Raw genomic sequence first — 16,839 nt, 5'->3', positions numbered from 1 at the left:
CTTTGATAATTGCGTAAAGTTCAGTGGAGCGAGCCTTGTGAGGCGAAAGCGACATGCTGAAAATAACACTTTTCAAGGGCGGTATCAAAGAACACATCAAAGAACAAGCTGCGGAACGACAAGCTGACATATAGGTTTGACTGCCGCCTGCAAAGCCAACAAACGTGAAAAAACAATAGAAAAGTTTCTTCTCTCCCTCAATCTCTCTCCCCACGAGGGACGTGTCGCGCGCGCTGTCTGCTGCTGTTGCCCGTGGCAACCGTGTAAACTGAAATGGTTGAGCGCTCGAGTGAATCGCACGTAATTGCCAAAACAGAGACTGGCGCGGTCAGCATATCACGTCCTCGCCGCGCTTAAAAGCGAGCCAACAGAAAACTCGAAAAGCTGCACTCCTCGTATCGATTCGGGACGCCAAATCGCCGTCCCGCCTACCCACACGTGCCAACGCACCGTCTACACGGGACCTTTTGAAAAGGTGAGTTCCTCGTCGCGTCGTCACCAGTTTTACGTTGCGCTCACGACTAGGAAGCGCGGCTGAGTGCTTACCGGCGTCCGAGATTGCGGGCCCGGCCCGGAAGCTGAATATGGAGCCCCTGCATCGGAGTCCCGGACGAACGGTGGGGTTTATCGCATGTCAACTTTTGTTTACTCCCTCGTGTTGTGTGTCTTTTGACCGCGCTTTGATAGACACTATACTGAAGTCTTCACGAGGCAGATTAAAGACAATTCACTTCTTTTATTATTTTCCAACGCATGTGACAAATTACAGACGTATACAGATTAGGGAAGATATGTTTAAAGTTACTTTACGGAACATATTTGAAATCCTACAGCGACAACGCACAACATGAATGAGAGTGAAAACTGTGCCGACCTACTTTTCTCTTATTTTTTTTTCTCTCTCTCCTAACATTGACGTTGCGGCGCGTTTTAGACGCATTTTTATATAGCGACGCAGCCCGAATACAAATCATTAACGCCGGTCCCGTCCAGCAGAATGTAGGTCACGCACGCTACGGCTATTGGGCCGAATTCTGGGGCGCACTGTGCGCCCGACTCCTACGCAAGACCCTCGCGATACTCGTGTACGACGCCGGCTTGAACATATCGCATCTATCGCCTTAGCGTAATTGCTCGAGGCAAATTTCGCTTGCATGTGATATGAGCGAATCATCGGTGGAGCGCGTTTACACGTCTCCTGAGCTTAGGTAAGGCTTTTTTTCTTCCCTTTTTTTCTTTCCTCCAGAATGCGCTGCTGTACTTATAATCACATCGTTAATTCGACTTGTACCCGACGCCCACAGTCGATAACGTTTATTACGAACATTACTGTCACATTTATTTGGAAGTGCGTGTAGCGCAGAAAAGGGATCGGTATATTATTAGGAAAGCTGTTTTGTTCGCTTCGCGTGTGTCTTGAATTTGATCTGATGACTTATTGTATGACACATACAAGAAAAAAAAGAACAGCTGAGATATAACTCCGCTTAACCCGATTAATACGTGCAAAAGCACATACTGTATGGCATGATTTTGCTTGGCGGTTTAGCGTTGAGAAACTGACACCGCGATGTCAGTGCACGTAGAATATATTAGGCACGTGGAAATTTTTCTGCAGCCTAAGGTACCTCTTTCTCACGTTCACTTACCCTTCACGTATGGAGCGGTTCAGGTGTCCACCGAGAACTGGGGAAGATACTGCGCATTTACATATGCACCAATTTAATTTACGCGGCGTTTGCAAGGCATCCGAATGCTGACTCGCTGCGGAGGCCCAGTGGTCAAGATGCTGCTACTGAGCTGGAATTAATAATAATGATTGGTTCATTCCAAAGGAAAAGCGCAGTATCTGCCACACTTGTATTGTGGGCACCTGAACCACGCTATAAGGGAAGGGAGGAGTGGAAGCGGAAAGAGAAAAATAGGTGCCGTAGTGGAGGGCTCCGGAGTAATTTCGACCACCTGGGAACCTTTAACAGGCACTGACATCACACATCACACGGATGCCTCATATTAGTTTCGCCCCCATAGAAACACAACCGCCGGCGGAGTACCGAGCCCGGGTACTCCGGCACAGTAGTCGGGCATCTTAACCACTGCACTACCGCGACAGGGCTGAACCCGGGTTCGAATCTGACCACGGCGGCCGCGTTTTGATGGAGGCAAATTGGTTTGCAGGAAAGGAAAGAGGCAGTATCTGTCACTTTTTGTGGATTCCTGAACCGCGCCTTAAGGGAAGGGACGAAGGGGAGTGATAGTGGAAAGAGAGAAAGAGGAACCGTAGTGGAGGGCTGCGGAATAATTTCGACCACCCGGGGATCTTTGACGTGAATTAATTGACATCGCATAGCACACGAAAGCCTCTCCGTTTCGCCTCCATCGAAATGCAGCCGCCAGCGGTCGGGTTCGAATCCGAGTACTCCAGCACACCGCGGCCCAAGATAGTCGAAATTATTCTGAAGCCCTCCACAACGGCGCACACCTTTCTCCTTTTTATCGTTCACTCCCACCCTCCTTTCTTCTCTGAGGGCGTGGTTCCAGGTGCACCCACAGAGAAGTGTGACAGATACTGAGTCTTCCTTTCCTGGGCCCTCCGCGGGGGCGGTTAGGGCTCCCTACTACTGCTCAGAGTACCCGGGTTCGAACCCAACTGCTGGCGGTTTCGTTTCTATGAAGGTGAAACTGAGAGGCGTCCGCGCGCTGTGCGATGTCCATGCACAAGAATCCCATGTGGTCGACATTTCCGGAGCCCTTCACTACGGCTTCTCTCATAGCCTGAGTCGCTTTAGGACGTTAAAACCCATAAACCAACCAATTTAACCCGTGTACTATGCGATGTCGATGTACGTTACATAATTCGAGACTGTCTAAATTTCCGGAGCCCTCCACTACGACGTCTCTCATATCAGGAGTCGCTTTGCGGCGTTAGGACAACACCGCGAAAACAACAAAATGTCTTTAGCTCTGGGGGGAAAGAAAAGCGCAATAGTATCTGATTCATTCGTCAGTGGAATCTGCACGAACCAGACACCGAAAATGTTCTTTTATCATAATTTTATTATGAGCACCACCGACTGTATTCATATGCAGATATTGCTTACCAGAAGACAGCAGTCACCCACTCGCAGGGTGAACTTTTATGAGCTCTTAATTTTTTCTTTTAGGTCAAGCAGAAAATGAAATAAACTAGGTATAGCAAAACAGACATTTGAGCGAGTTGGTACATCTTCGAAATTTTTACCAGCGCTGCTGCAGGGGACAAAGAAGAGAAGGAAGGACAAGCGCTACCCCATGGTTGGTACGTGCCATTCTTCAACAGGCCAACAACTAACAACTGAAGTTTAGTGCTTGTTCCTCATTATCTTCTTTGTCCCCTGTCGCAGCGCTGACGAATTTTTAGAAATGAAAACGCAATTGTGAACAATGAGCAGACGCGCATTTATTCTTGACGAAAGCAGCTTGCATGACAAACATTCTTCCCTCATGAAATATGGTGGCGAAAAACCTTTATTGCTCTAAAAAAAAAGAAGCACATGGAGGCTTGCATGAATGGGTTTATAAGGATACGGCCCTAGGTGTAGTTGCCCCGGTGGTGTCGGCCGTCGCCCGGGCGCGCTCGACCGAGGCCTTTTGGGCCTGCATGTCATACCAGCCGTGCAGGGTCGCTTCCCTGTCCTCCCGAGTGGGGTTGTGGTGCGGGGGAATAGCAGGGTTGGAGGGGATGGACGGGTTGGACGCGTGGAAAATATCCAATCTTACTAGACTGGAAAAACGATGATCTGATTACTTTTTTTTCACCGAGGGGAAGATTTATGGGTGACTCTTGCGAGCATTTATAAACTGTCCGCCTCCCCCCCAAAGAAGAGAAAGAGGTTTCGCATGCTTTCTTTTATAAAATTTTACTCGCCTCTTCCTAATTAAATCAGCTGCTGCTTCCACTGCGTGCCTCGAGAAATTTTGAGTATTTTGAAATCTAGAGAGAAGTTAGCAATGAAAGCAAATGTTCTTTGTGTGTGTGTGTGTGTGTGTGTGTGTGTGTGTGTGTGTGTGTGTGTGTGCGTGTGCGTGTGCGTGTGCGTGTGCGTGTGCGTGTGCGTGTGCGTGTGTGTGTGTGTGTGTGTGTGTGTGTGTGTGTGTGTGTGTGTGTGTGTGTGTGTGTGTGTGTGTGTGTGTGTGTGTGTGTGTGTGTGTGTGTGTGTGTGTGTGTGTGTGTGTGTGTGTGTGTGTCGAATATAATAGTCTAGCAAACTGAAACTATAAAACGGGTCTTTCTCGAACCTACACGAAAGGACGGATGTTACCTGTGTAACGCAGAGTAGAGCTGAGATTACCAAGGCTGGTCATGAATTTATCGGCTCCAATAACTTCGAGGGCGCTTACGTAATAACATTCATTCATTCATTCATTCATAAACATTTATTCATGAGTATGAGCAACGCAGGACCGCCACTTGCCACCACCGGATGGCGGCACGTGTTCACAATGCCTCGATGCGCGCGCTTCCGCTGAGTGGACTGTGGCGGGGGTGCACGTGTTCCTGCGTAATCTTTAAATATTTTTTTTTTATCGTTATCCCATATATATGCGGGTAAGAGCCGCATTCGTGAATGGACTGCTTGTAAATTTGCAGCCAGTAATTAAATTGCCTCAAGTTGACTGCTCTACGGCGTGTGCACGCGTTTCCCGATGAGCTGCCAGATGGTGAGGGCTGCCTGCTTCTATCATGACGATGACGGCCCGAGCAGCGGCTACAACAACAGTAATAAAGAACTTTAAAGCTGATCGGACTAGTTGCTAGCTACAGTGTGGAATCATAATAGATAATGACGTAGTTTCCCTGAATATCGCTTGGAGATTGAAGTGAAGAATGCCGCTTTCCTGTCCGGCCAATTTCTAGAATGAAAAGTACGACCTTTATCGGCATATATACGGTAAATTAAATTATAAAAAGAAAACATTAAAGCAAGGCTCATCTTCTTAGTGAATTGGGTTGTTCAAAGCATACAGCCAGAATGGGCTATCAAATTTATTCAATTGCAGTTCGTTACATGATTGTTTTTCCTATATTATTGCAAAATAATGTGTGAGTAAATTCTCGGGTATGGGACCACATTAGGGGCATAGAAAGAAAGAAAGAAAGAAAGAAAGAAAGAAAGAAAGAAAGAAAGAAAGAAAGAAAGAAAGAAAGAAAGAAAGAAAGAAAGAAAGAAAGAAAGAAAGAAAGAAAGAAAGAAAGAAAGAAAGAAAGAAAGAAAAAGAAGGCGGAGCAATGGTTGAACTTCAGCGACTATCCCTCAACACCCACATGTTCACTGAAATATGCAGGGAAACATTTCGTTTTTTCGTCTTCAAGTGGATGTGTCTTTGTTTGTTCATTATTAAAATTTACTTCTTTTTTTTTTTTTTTTTTTTTGCAGCGACCAGTGTAGGGGATTTTTGGTTCACTATATTGTTCATGTAATTAGTAAAAATGGTGAACATTTGCCTGCCCCCTTCCCCCTTTCTTGGCTGATGAACACTAAAACTTTCACTCTTTCCGGGGTATGTACTCATCACTGCAACGAGCGACCCTAAGTTCAGCAAAGTTTAGTTCAGCAAAATTAAAGAAATTAACATCCTCTGATTTTGGCAATGTATGTGACGTCACTTTGAATCCGTATCAAATTGTAAACCATTTTTTTTTTTAACGGTAACTACCACGGGCAACACACAGTCCGTCGTACGACAGAAAGCGAGGAATTCTTTTCCTGAACTATTTCCGTTATTTTTTACATACACTGAGGAATATGTTGAATTACTAATCTTTTCTGATTGACAACGCCCGCCCTGCTAAATGTTCACTATGCAAAATGACGCCCTTAAGGTTCGAGCTATCCACTGTATTACAACCTTCCAGCGGTATTTTCAACCTCTTCGCTTCATAATTTTCAGCGCACATATATAATAGTAATATTAATTCCCTCTTTATAGAATATAACAGGCAGCTCTCGCGGCTCACGTCGCATCTCACGAACTTGATGAGGCATAGCACCGTATGTAGCGTGGATACATCACTGGGAAATCGCCGGCCATGGACGCCTCACTAATAGGCCAAATACAACTTTTGCTTCAGTAACCGTTGTTCGTGTATCTGCAGATTGCTTCGTGGTCAATGCGCGTATTACAACCCTGGAAGCTCCGTGTCATGACGGTGTGTAGTAATGCGCCTCAAAAAAAAAAAAAAAAAAAAAAACTGGTCAAGCGTCGCCACCCCAACCGAGTCAGATTAACCACGCGTGCGTTGTTCGCAGCATGAACGAGCATGCGTCCCTGTACGAGTACTGGCGTAGGCTGCTCATGGAGGAACAGCAGAACGAGGAACGCAACCACTGGCTCATGCGAAAACTGGACGAGATCGAGCAACGAACCAGCCTGCTCAGCGAGCGCTCCGAGAGGCTGCGCCAGCTCAGGGTGAGTGCACAGAATAGGCACGCACTCGCGCTCATTACACGTCATCTCCTTTACACGGCACGGCACGGTCTTGTTTCCACATTGCCTTCTCGTTCTAGTGAGCCCGTCGACGCGTACTAGAAAGGGGACTCGTTCAAATTAAAGTGACTCTTTTTCTTGACCCCCTTCTTTTATGGACAGCGCTGCACGGTCGATTAGTTTGGATTTGCCTTGATCCAGTTTCGTAGATTTATACGTAACTAAGCTGCGCTCAAGCTACGGGGCACAGCATGCACTATACTACTCTTCACGTGGCAGATGTAAGCGCTAATAAATGGCTGCTAGAAGCAGTCCTGTGCTGCGAGACGGCACCTCGGCCCTTAACGCGCTTAAATAAATCCGCACATATGCTTCGTACTGAGTTGGTGCCATGCGGTCTCATACGTAACCGACATCATTTTGGACGGCATTAGCTGTCAGGCGCTATTGTCAGCATTTGCTGAATTTAAACGATGCGCAGCGAATGTTTTGTAATCAAAGCTCAAAAGTTTAACCACATTTTTGTAAAGAGTGCTTCTCCACAAGTAGACTTATACTGTGGCAAAGCCAATACTTGCTTGCACAGGAGCTATGAAAGATTCGAAACAGCGTGGCGCCTACGCGCTCCTCCATTTGTTCGCATTTTAAAGCAACATCTTTATAAGCTTAGTTAAAGAGCTAAATACAGGGCGTACAATAACAGGTTCAATACCACGCCCTATAGCATAGCGCTTGGAATGGGTAATGCGCCCGCTCAACGAGAGAGCGGAGCTTACGCCGGTCGCTCTAGCAACGCAGGTGGCCATTACGTGGCGTTTTAATGCCCTACGCCTTACGGTATCAGCTACGCCTCCATTTTTAATGACAGTGGTGAAAAAGGAGCAGTAGCTCGCAGTTGTTCGCGATTAGTAGCCGGTGCTCGATCGAAGCTGACGAATAACTCGATGTCGCTGTTGTAGTCAACGCTTTGATTCTGCTCTTGTCAGCTGACGTCATGGATCCAAATGCCTCTGAACTTTGCCAAGGCAAGACGTCGGCGACAGATGAGCGGAAGCTGGCGCGTGACTCCATGTTTGAGATACCTCAAGACAGACTTATCCTTATCCTTATCCTTCGGACAAGGACGCGAAGCGCAAACAAGGTGCGGCTCGCCGTCCCACTGCAAAGAAAAAAAGATATCCTACGATGCCAGGATATTCGAAATACTGGTGGAGGTGAACTTTGTATGCTCAGTTGGCTTTCTACACGCATAAAGTGTTTATAGATATGCCTCTTCCAGGCCTACCGTCACTGTCGCTTCCATCCACCTGACCGACATTAACTTCCAGGAACACGATCGAATCGGAAATGTAAGCGGAACAAGTCTGACTACGCGCGTTAGACAGAGGCACCAAAACGAGCCCTTGAGGCGCCAAAATTGGCCTACTATTCTGGACCTCTCGGCCGTTAATGCCAAACCAACGTTCACTCGATCATTAATGCGCTAAACCTTTAATATTGTTTGTACTAATTTCTTTTTCTTTTCATCGCGTTCGTATTAGAGTGGAAAAAGAAAACATGCTATAGACGTTCCTGATTATACCGTAGATTACGGTAGTGTATTTTCATTACTACCTGGGCACAAGCGTGGTGACAAGAAATCGAGCGGAGTGGGTAGTAGCCGCGCTGTTAGCATTTCCTTTTATCGAGATAGTGAATTCGCTATCTAGTTTTATGTAGTAGCTGCGTGATGTATGGTATCTTCGACAGAAAGTTAAGCACCTCAAAAGACTGGAATCATGACTGGTGTTATAGTGGCTCCATTCTCAGATTATATGTACTTAATTACTTGATCAAATGAAGGGCACCCGAACCTGGTGTGCCAATAGTGTTTTTGGGCTTCAAGAGAATTCAAAGCGAACGATAAATTCTCCCTAATAATTTCGAAACGAGTAGTTCTAATAATGTTTTCAATCAAAAGGGAAAAAACAACAAAATTACTTGCTTTCAAAACCACTCATTTTTATTGCGCGTAAATGATGCTGAATGTTTCTGAATGGTCGGTTGACCTTCTTTCTTTAACTCGGCTGTCCTTTCCCGTGCCTGACGATCTTTTTAGAGCGATTTGACACATCTGGTTACTTTTCTATAGCCCCGATTACATGAACCCGTCTGCGGGGGTCGAGCTGAGGAGTCGAGTTGAGTGGAATCGAGCCCGACCGGGTTTATATGAACCCGACCCGACGAGCGGCGATTATGGCGGTACTTCGCGTCGAGGCGAAGAACTCTAGCAGATGGCGGCCGATCCCGTCTTTTTTTTTTTTTTTCGCACATCTCTAGCGTTTTTCGTACAGTCTGACTTTGGACTCCATCTTACTCAATGCTCTCCTCTCTCACTGTACCCCGACTCAACTCGACCGCGTTTACATGCTTCCTGCAGCGGGGTCGAGTCGAGCCAACCCACCCCCAACGCCGGATTCGACTCGACTCAACCACTCGACTTCTCGACCAGGCCATACAGTGTTTACGTGAACCCTATAATCGGTTTTCGATCCGGTAACTCAGGTCAACCCGCTCCTGTCAGGTCTATGTAAACGCCGCTTATGTGCGATCACTAATGCTGTCATTATGCTTGGTGTGTTTCAAGGCAAAAGTTTTACTAGCCGCATTAGGCAGTTATCCGTCGGCTCCCGTTTACGTCGTTAAGGCCGAGATGGTCCCAACAAGGGCGCACGCTTGTACCGATAGATCACGACTCGGCGTATGGCGATCCCATCGACTCGCGGGGGAGGCCGGCAGGATGAGGATGAAAAGCGGTGCCTTACGAGCCCTTTTTTAGTACGTACAGAGTCGCAGCTACGGTGGTTCAAGGCCAAACGCGCTGCTTAGATTACAGGCCGTGGCTAGAGAGCAATCGCTTGCGAATAAAGCGCTACAGCACTCCACCTCGCCTCCGCTCATCGCTGTGAAGCTTCGACCAAGTCCCGAACGTGTGCCGGTCTTCGTTCCCAACAAGCCCCGCACACGAAATCCTTTGGCCGCGCAAAAAGTAATGCTTTCGCATTCCCACACGTAAGCAGACTTAAGTGTCTCTACCGATTTTTTAAAACATTGATTTGCATTTCATGCAGCGGGTTCATAAAATACAATAAAAAGCTATGCAGATTTGATTTCAAGAGAGCGGGAAAATAGTCGGAATATTTCGAGGATATCCAATGACCCAGAAAGAACTGTCAAGAACTGCTCGCATCACAATAAATTTGTTTGGTAAAAAACTAGTAAATAGGTGCCCGTTTTCATCAATTCTTTGTTGCGTGCTTACTGTCGGAAGCAGAATCGCTCACAAATCGAAATAGCCTTCCGCATCCTCCCCGGTATAACACGATGGAGCTACACCGCTAACGCTTCGCATCCATCGCAAGCAGAAAAGTAAAATTTCCAAATGTTGCGCCGATGGGCCAGTGATTCGTTCCGCCATCGAACAACCATAAGTGCGCCTCGTGCGATAGATGTGCCCCCCCCCCCCCCCCCCCCCGCTCCCCTTTTTATTTGAACCAATATTTTTGGTCCGTGGCTCTTTTTCCCAAGCATTTCACCCCAGTGGAGCCGAGAAACAGGCTGGGGGAAATCTTGTACTCATTGGAAACCGGTGGGTACACGGCGGCACTGGGGATCGAACCTGGTATCTTCTGATCCGAATTGATTTCTAATAATCTACTTATCGATCGAATATTTAAAAATTTTGGATATTCGCTCACCTCTATTAGCTACCCATTACGGTGCGATGTCAGATCACGTTAAAGAATCCCAGGTAATCGAAATTATCCGTGGCCGTCCCTCATAGCCAGAGTCATTTTGGGACTTTAGACTCCACAAACCAAACCATTTTCTTTAAATTTTCCTTTGAAGGAACGTAGCCGTTACGAAAGAGGTATGCCCGATTACATAACTTGACTAATGAAGTATATTTATAAAACGAGGCTGGCGTAGAAAGAAAATGGTTGGTTAAGCAATATTTGACGATTGCACACGCGTCGCGCGATGGCCATTTTCAGATATTAAGTTACGTGCGCCGCTGTAGTACAAGTAGTGTTGTTAGGCAACGCGATTTTCGTTTGAGGGACGGGTAGCGTATAGTCAGACGAAACGACTGAATTGCGTCATCACTATCGCAAAACCGCATGGGCGTGTCTAGGCCTACGCTCTACGCACGGTTCAGCAATTTAGAATATGCTTTTAAGAGCTCGCCGAAGTCTGCGTAGGCGCGGGTCTGCTCTTTTGAGCTATTTTATTTACGGTTGCCACTCGCGGAGAGCCGCCAGGTAGCTGACGCAACATGATTAAAGTAAACTGAGGAGTTTGCTTGTTTTCAAAAGGTTACGTCCTGGGTGATAGTCGTGAAAGTGATTAAAACTCGGGACACGCAGTGCTTTCCTGCCCCACCAATTTTGTCTTTTTGCGCGGTCTAAATTTTTTGAGCGGTCAATTTGCAGCCACTGAATTTAAATTCACGTGGTATGCAGGGTGGTCTGCTTATGCTCTTCAAACGCAATGCACAAGTGTGTGTATACGAAGACACCTTTTTCAGGGGGCGGGGTGGGGGTGGGAGGCGAGTGGTTTAAAGTATGAATCATTTCGAACTCAGGGTGCATATTTTTTCTCTATCTTATCCGATGCTCAACCATTGAAGATATTCCGCCATCTTCCGCACCAGAAACATGGCATATATCCTGCACTCTGCTGCAATGATCGACTTTATGTTTTCACAGACGGCCTCAGCTCTCTATATCAATCTCTCTCTCTCTCTATATATATATATATATATATATATATATATATATATATATATATATATATATATATATATAAAGCAGACCTATAAAGCCGCTAATTGCAGCAGAGTGCAGGATATATATATATATATATGTATATATATATATATATATCCTGCACTCTGCTGCAATGAGCGGCTTTATAGGTCTGCGCAGACGGCCTCAGCTCTCTATATCGATCTATATCTATATCGTTATCTATATGCGAATAAAGCGAAAACATGCATGTTTGGTCGAGCCAAATATCGAACCTTATAGCTTGCTCCTATGAATGAGCGGCGAGCCCACCAAAGCCAGTGGCGTGCACAACAGGGAGAGAGCGGGAATCCTCTGGAACGTCCTACTTCCGGGTCGGAGAGTTAAGTAGATGGGTTGACGCTGGAGTTCGGGGCGATATGGTGGTTGCCAACAAGCTTGGACGATGTGGGCCATCACAGGCGGTCATGCATGACGTTAGGCAGCCGCAGAGATACACGGCTCTGGGGTGCCAGCTGGTGGAGTGGTACAGCTCCCCCAGAAATAGGTGAGAGCCATGTAACACATGGCTTTGCCACTGGTGGGAGGCTTCAAAGAAAGCAGTGCCTGTTGTTGAACAGGGCTGATATGTGTATTGTCTTGGTAGGCGACACACAGAGGCGATAGAGTGGTTGTGTATGTGGTTCCCTGTCGGAAAAAACTACAGAAAATGTTCTGATGTTAGGACAGCATTTCTGTGCGGTTTTTGACGGGAAACCTGTTGTGACAACAGAACCTTCTGTAGTAACATAAAAAATTTATGTAGTTACAACAGAAAAGTGCTACAGAACTACAGACAACAGAAATATACTACAGGAAAACTACAGAACTACAGAAAAGTACTACAGAACTACAGAAACATCTGATGGTTACGACAGAACTACAGGATATTTTGTCGTATTTTTGGCACAGTTCTGTAGTTTTTTTCGACTGGGTTGTACTACAAGTCAGTTGCGAAGTATTAGTTTGCGCTAATCAGGTGAAACTAGATTCATGGAGGGGATAGTAAACTTGAACACGCATATACAATGTTTTGCCGCTTACGTATTTTACGGTTTGGAGAAACAAAACAAAGCTTACAGGGCGCAGGAATAAAAGAGATAAAAAGGCTTATTTGGCTCTCACACAAATCAGGCAAGCGTATGCGTGTTCTGCTCAATATTGCTCTATGATTTTTTTTTTTTCCTCTGCGTCTAATTTCAACTCATTGGTGTGAATCGAAAAGCTTCAGCTAGAAAGTTTCGGTTTACCTGCTGGGATTCGCCTGAAGAGTTTTTCGGTACTCCTCGACACTATCAAGCTTAATTATAGCTATATAGTCCTTGTGTAGTTTGTTCTTGCTGGAATATTGTATGAAGAATGAGCTACAGTTGGCGATAAAAAGCTTTCAAATATGCTCTCTGCTTATCTACTTTTACTGTGATAAATTTACGAAGCTCAGAAACCTTTCTTTAAGAGCTGTGTTCTCGATAATATTCTTAGTTAAATAAAAGTCAACCTTCCTTTGTGCCTTCGAAATATACCGTTTTTTCGTTTGTTTGCAGGTTTGTATTTTATGCGAGACACCTCGGCGCTGTTTGTGCAGGTGTCTTCTAAAGCAAAGCGGACACTATGACCGTTGTAGCCAGAGCTTAATGATTAGATGGATGATTATCTTAAATAACTAATTTATTTCCTGTTTGCAACATTAATGCTAACATCATAATGCGAAATTAAGAATTGTTTGTCATGGTCATATGTAAGCCATGCTTTTAAATTTCCTTACTCGGGGACGTGGTTCGAAATATCGAATGTCAAAAACACACATCTGAAAGCTTGTTGATTTGGCTATCACGAATTGCACATTTAGAGCTTTTATAGTTTGTAAAATACAAATCTATAAACGGTAAAGAAATAATTAGATGTGTGCTCCCAGGTCGACTATTAGACGTTCAGATGTCGATTAATAATGAGCAGTGCCACGAGCATTGATTCACTAATGTTGCGGTCCGTGTTCGTTTCTTCACACCTTGCGGTCGTATGCTACTGCGGCGTTAATTGTTAACTCTGAGGCATGCTTGTGGTATGCAAGCCGTGGTGGGCAAGGCCATGTCTGTTGAGATTGTTACCACTGACATTAAATTGAATTGTGGAATTGAAAATTGAAACTAAAACTAAATTAAAGTAAATTTAATTTCAACCTTTTGTATTGAATTTAAATTAAATTGAATGTTTTACTTCTGAAGAATTGGATTTTAGGTTTGAGATGGAGGCTTTACTTACTTTTGTTTTTCTTTTAATCGAGTGCATTTGAAACCCGCAGGAGAACTTCTCGGAGCTGATTAGGGACCGCTACCTCAGTCCCGAAGAAATGAGCTACAGATACGATTACAACCAGCCTTCAAAGGTAAAGAATCGCAAAACTATTGTGCAGACTTGTGTTTCAAAGTTTGCTTCCATTATACATGCGTGGATGGCCATACTGCGTCTCGCGAGTCGCATGCGATTCTTCTCAGGTGCAAGTGCGGCTCTCGAGCTCTGCAACATGTAGCCCTGCACCCTTCCTCTCTTTTTTTTTTTTTTCCAGCTATATACGGACTGCAACAACGTCATTCGAACCAAACTTGAAGTAGCTAGCTTCACAAATGAGACAGCACGAGGCACAGTGAATGGCATTCACTGTGACCACCAACTTTGCTGGACCAAAAAAAATATATATATATATATATATAAAGAATTGGTTGGCCCCGGCCCCCCCCCCCCCCCCCCTTTTTATTTTACGGCGGGTTTTGATTGAAAAGATAATTTTTGTATGACTTTTTACATACGCCTCTTAGGCTACCTTTAATGTACGCGTCTTTTTTTTCTCCCAGTCTCATTAATTTTGCGACATGTAGCTATATGCGCCGTGTACCCAACGAAATTTTACCCAAATTATGGAGCGATACGCAGAGAAACTTACACTGATTGGTACGCAGGCTCAATAAACAAGGGGATCATGCTAGAGTATTCGTTTGATCTCATGTGTTCTTGGAAATTTCTTTACACACTCGCTTTCTTTGTGGAAATTTCGAAAAAGGATCAGGCGCTCTTTACTTTATTGGGATCCTGGGGACCCCAGCAGTTAATTATTGTCATTCATGGTAAACAAACGCAAAAAGATCAACACATCGGAGAAGACAACACAACGCAAGCGCTGAACTTTTTTCCGCACCCGCCAGGCTCTCCGCTTGTGCGCGGCTGTTCAAAAATGGGCAGGTGCCACATCCCATTCTGCCAGCAATATATGTAGCGTCAAGGACGTTAACAAATACGTTGAATGCCGCAAAAATGTTGTATATGAAATTCCGACAACCTGTGGCCACGCTTACACTGGATAAACTGTACAATGCCTAAATGTACGTCTCATGGAACAAAGGAATTCTCATAGTCAAGACCGCTCTAATCTTACCGACCACTGACGGGATTGCAAACGATTAGGAAAGCATAAACGATACGTGCCAAAATTTCAAAGTATCACTGTTCTTTTTACACGTCCATTCAAATTCGTGCGCGAGTTTAAGGAAGCCTATTACATTGAAAAATCAATCGACACATGTGCCAACACCCCTCAGGCACCCTGACAGGTCCTGCAATTGCATTCTTTGATGACAAATGAGTTTTCCGCGTGCTTTTTTTGTGCAAGTGTTCCCTGCTTAGCTTTATGCTTTATCTTGCATGTGTTTTCATGCCCTGATTAGGATCCTTGATGCGGTATCAGGGATTAATTTCTTTGTACCTTCCTCCTCTTTTGTGTTCTTGACACACACTTTCCGAACAAATTACTCAATTGCGAGATGTTGTCTTTTCTGCTGTGTTAGTCTTTTTGCGTTCGCTTACCATGAATACCGTGACCAACTTCTCACGTTAACGTAATTATTGTCAGCATACGTTATCTGAATAGGGTGGGTCTTAGGCAAGAAGCATATTAAAGACGTTCTCAGTGAGAACTGATTCTTCAGTAAGATTGATGCTGTCGTTCGTCGATCGGACAGCAAAATACGCATTTATCGCTGAGAATTTAAACATGTCTCCCGCCACTTCGCTCAAAATCGTGACTTTTAAACGTCACGTGTACAGTCTGCAGTTACGTGTCGACTTCACCGTCCGCAGCGGACAAAGATTGCGTCAACCCTCCTTCTTCTTCATCCCTTATTTTAACGCGATGGCCTGAATAATGTTGTTTGGCGGGAAATGGGAAGTTGGCGTTGTCCGCGTGCCAGGAAAACCCGCGTTGGATGAGAGGACATGACGCCACCCGTGAAGCTGCAGCATTGCGAGTGATTAGATAAATCAAAGTTATGAGATATTAGTACATCTTGAAAGCCCTTATAACACATAACGAAGTAATACAAATCATTACGTTTTAAAGAAACTTATACCAAAGCTCCGGCAAGGATGCCGCAAGCGCCGGTTGGGGATCTTCAAAGGGACTGTGAAAGAATATTTATTAATGTCTGAAAATGCCCTCGAACGATCTGTATTCCATCGCTAGTCGCTGGAGTTCAAGGTTTTTACTGTTCGTTTTCCGTAACTTTCGGTTTCGTAAGACCGAAGATATCGGTGATGAAAAATATTGATCTCCTCTTCCCCCTAACTCAATGCATGCCAATAAGCAAGGGAAAAAAAGAAAAGAAAGAGAGCAGGCTACGACGGCGGCCCACTGCAGCCCGTCCGCCTGCGCACTTGGGCGAGCCCAATGGGATGGCGCAACCCGTAAAGCCCAGCTGACGTCAGCGGGGATGAAGGAGGGGGGGGGGGGGGGGGGGGGGGGGGGGCTACGAGCGTGCAATTTGATGTCGCCATAATCGATTGCGAGCAGTTGCTGGGACCAACTTTTAAAAGCTATTTGTAAATTACAGAGTCCGCGTAAATATTACAAATTTAATACATAATGACCACCTCTACACAGCTGTCCCGTTGCTATTGAGTCATACTAGTCTCTTTCGCACAAGTTCTAGCAGTGTACTATTGTACCATTTCGACTGTTCTCATCGAGCTGCCTTGATGTCAACTGACGGCCACCCTCAGTTTACGTGGAATGGACGAGCTGACATTATTTATTGACTGTAGGGAGGGGGGGGGGGGCGCTCAAAGAACGATACATTTTGGTTGGCAGAGATGTTTCGCGAGGAAGTTGATCTTTAGATCTCCGCAAATGATCCCTCTGTTTCGACTAGCATTTTCTCGTCAGACGCTGGCGATATTGACGCAAGTTGCCTTAACAGTGCAGGGCCTTTTTAGTCCATTTTCGGCATGTGTGGCCATTCAGAGCAATCACTGGGCTTAAAATTTAAATTTTCGGTCAATTAATTAGATAGGCTGCATAACCTTACTTCATTCCAAGTCGATCTGTCCGAGTAGCATTCGCTCTCACTGTCATGCGGAGTCACTCATCATTGCCCACTTCCTATGCTGTATGCCACTTCAAAATCCTTTTCGAACTCACACCTTTATGCAAGCAGCATAAATATACTCCATCTAACTAAATTACTGCGCTTTCTCACTACAAAAATTGTTTGAGCGA

The 16,839-nt window shown here is 45.3% G+C and overlaps 1 protein-coding gene across 3 annotated transcripts in view; it reads left to right on the top strand.

Moving 5' to 3' along the window:
* The first annotated feature begins 207 nt into the window (after positions 1 to 207).
* Positions 208 to 16,839, top strand: part of LOC146190720 (uncharacterized) — a 32,538-nt gene continuing 15,906 nt past the window's right edge. For 2 of the 3 annotated variants that reach the window (XM_084601086.1, XM_084601084.1), the window contains exons 1-3: positions 208 to 475; positions 6,291 to 6,450; positions 13,597 to 13,680. In XM_084601086.1, the coding sequence (XP_084457212.1) occupies positions 6,292 to 6,450; positions 13,597 to 13,680 (243 nt within the window). In that variant the 5' untranslated portion in view covers positions 208 to 475; position 6,291. Of the gene's footprint in view, positions 618 to 6,290; positions 6,451 to 13,596; positions 13,681 to 16,839 lie in introns of all 3 variants that reach the window. The other variant, XM_084601085.1, reaches the window with a different exon arrangement.

This window comes from Amblyomma maculatum, chromosome 4, assembly GCF_055883805.1.
Source record: "Amblyomma maculatum isolate TAMU_Amacu chromosome 4, ASM5588380v1, whole genome shotgun sequence".
Lineage (NCBI taxonomy): Eukaryota > Metazoa > Arthropoda > Arachnida > Ixodida > Ixodidae > Amblyomma > Amblyomma maculatum.
Note: the sequence above shows the minus strand (reverse complement) of the source record. Positions and strands in the feature narration are given on the sequence as shown.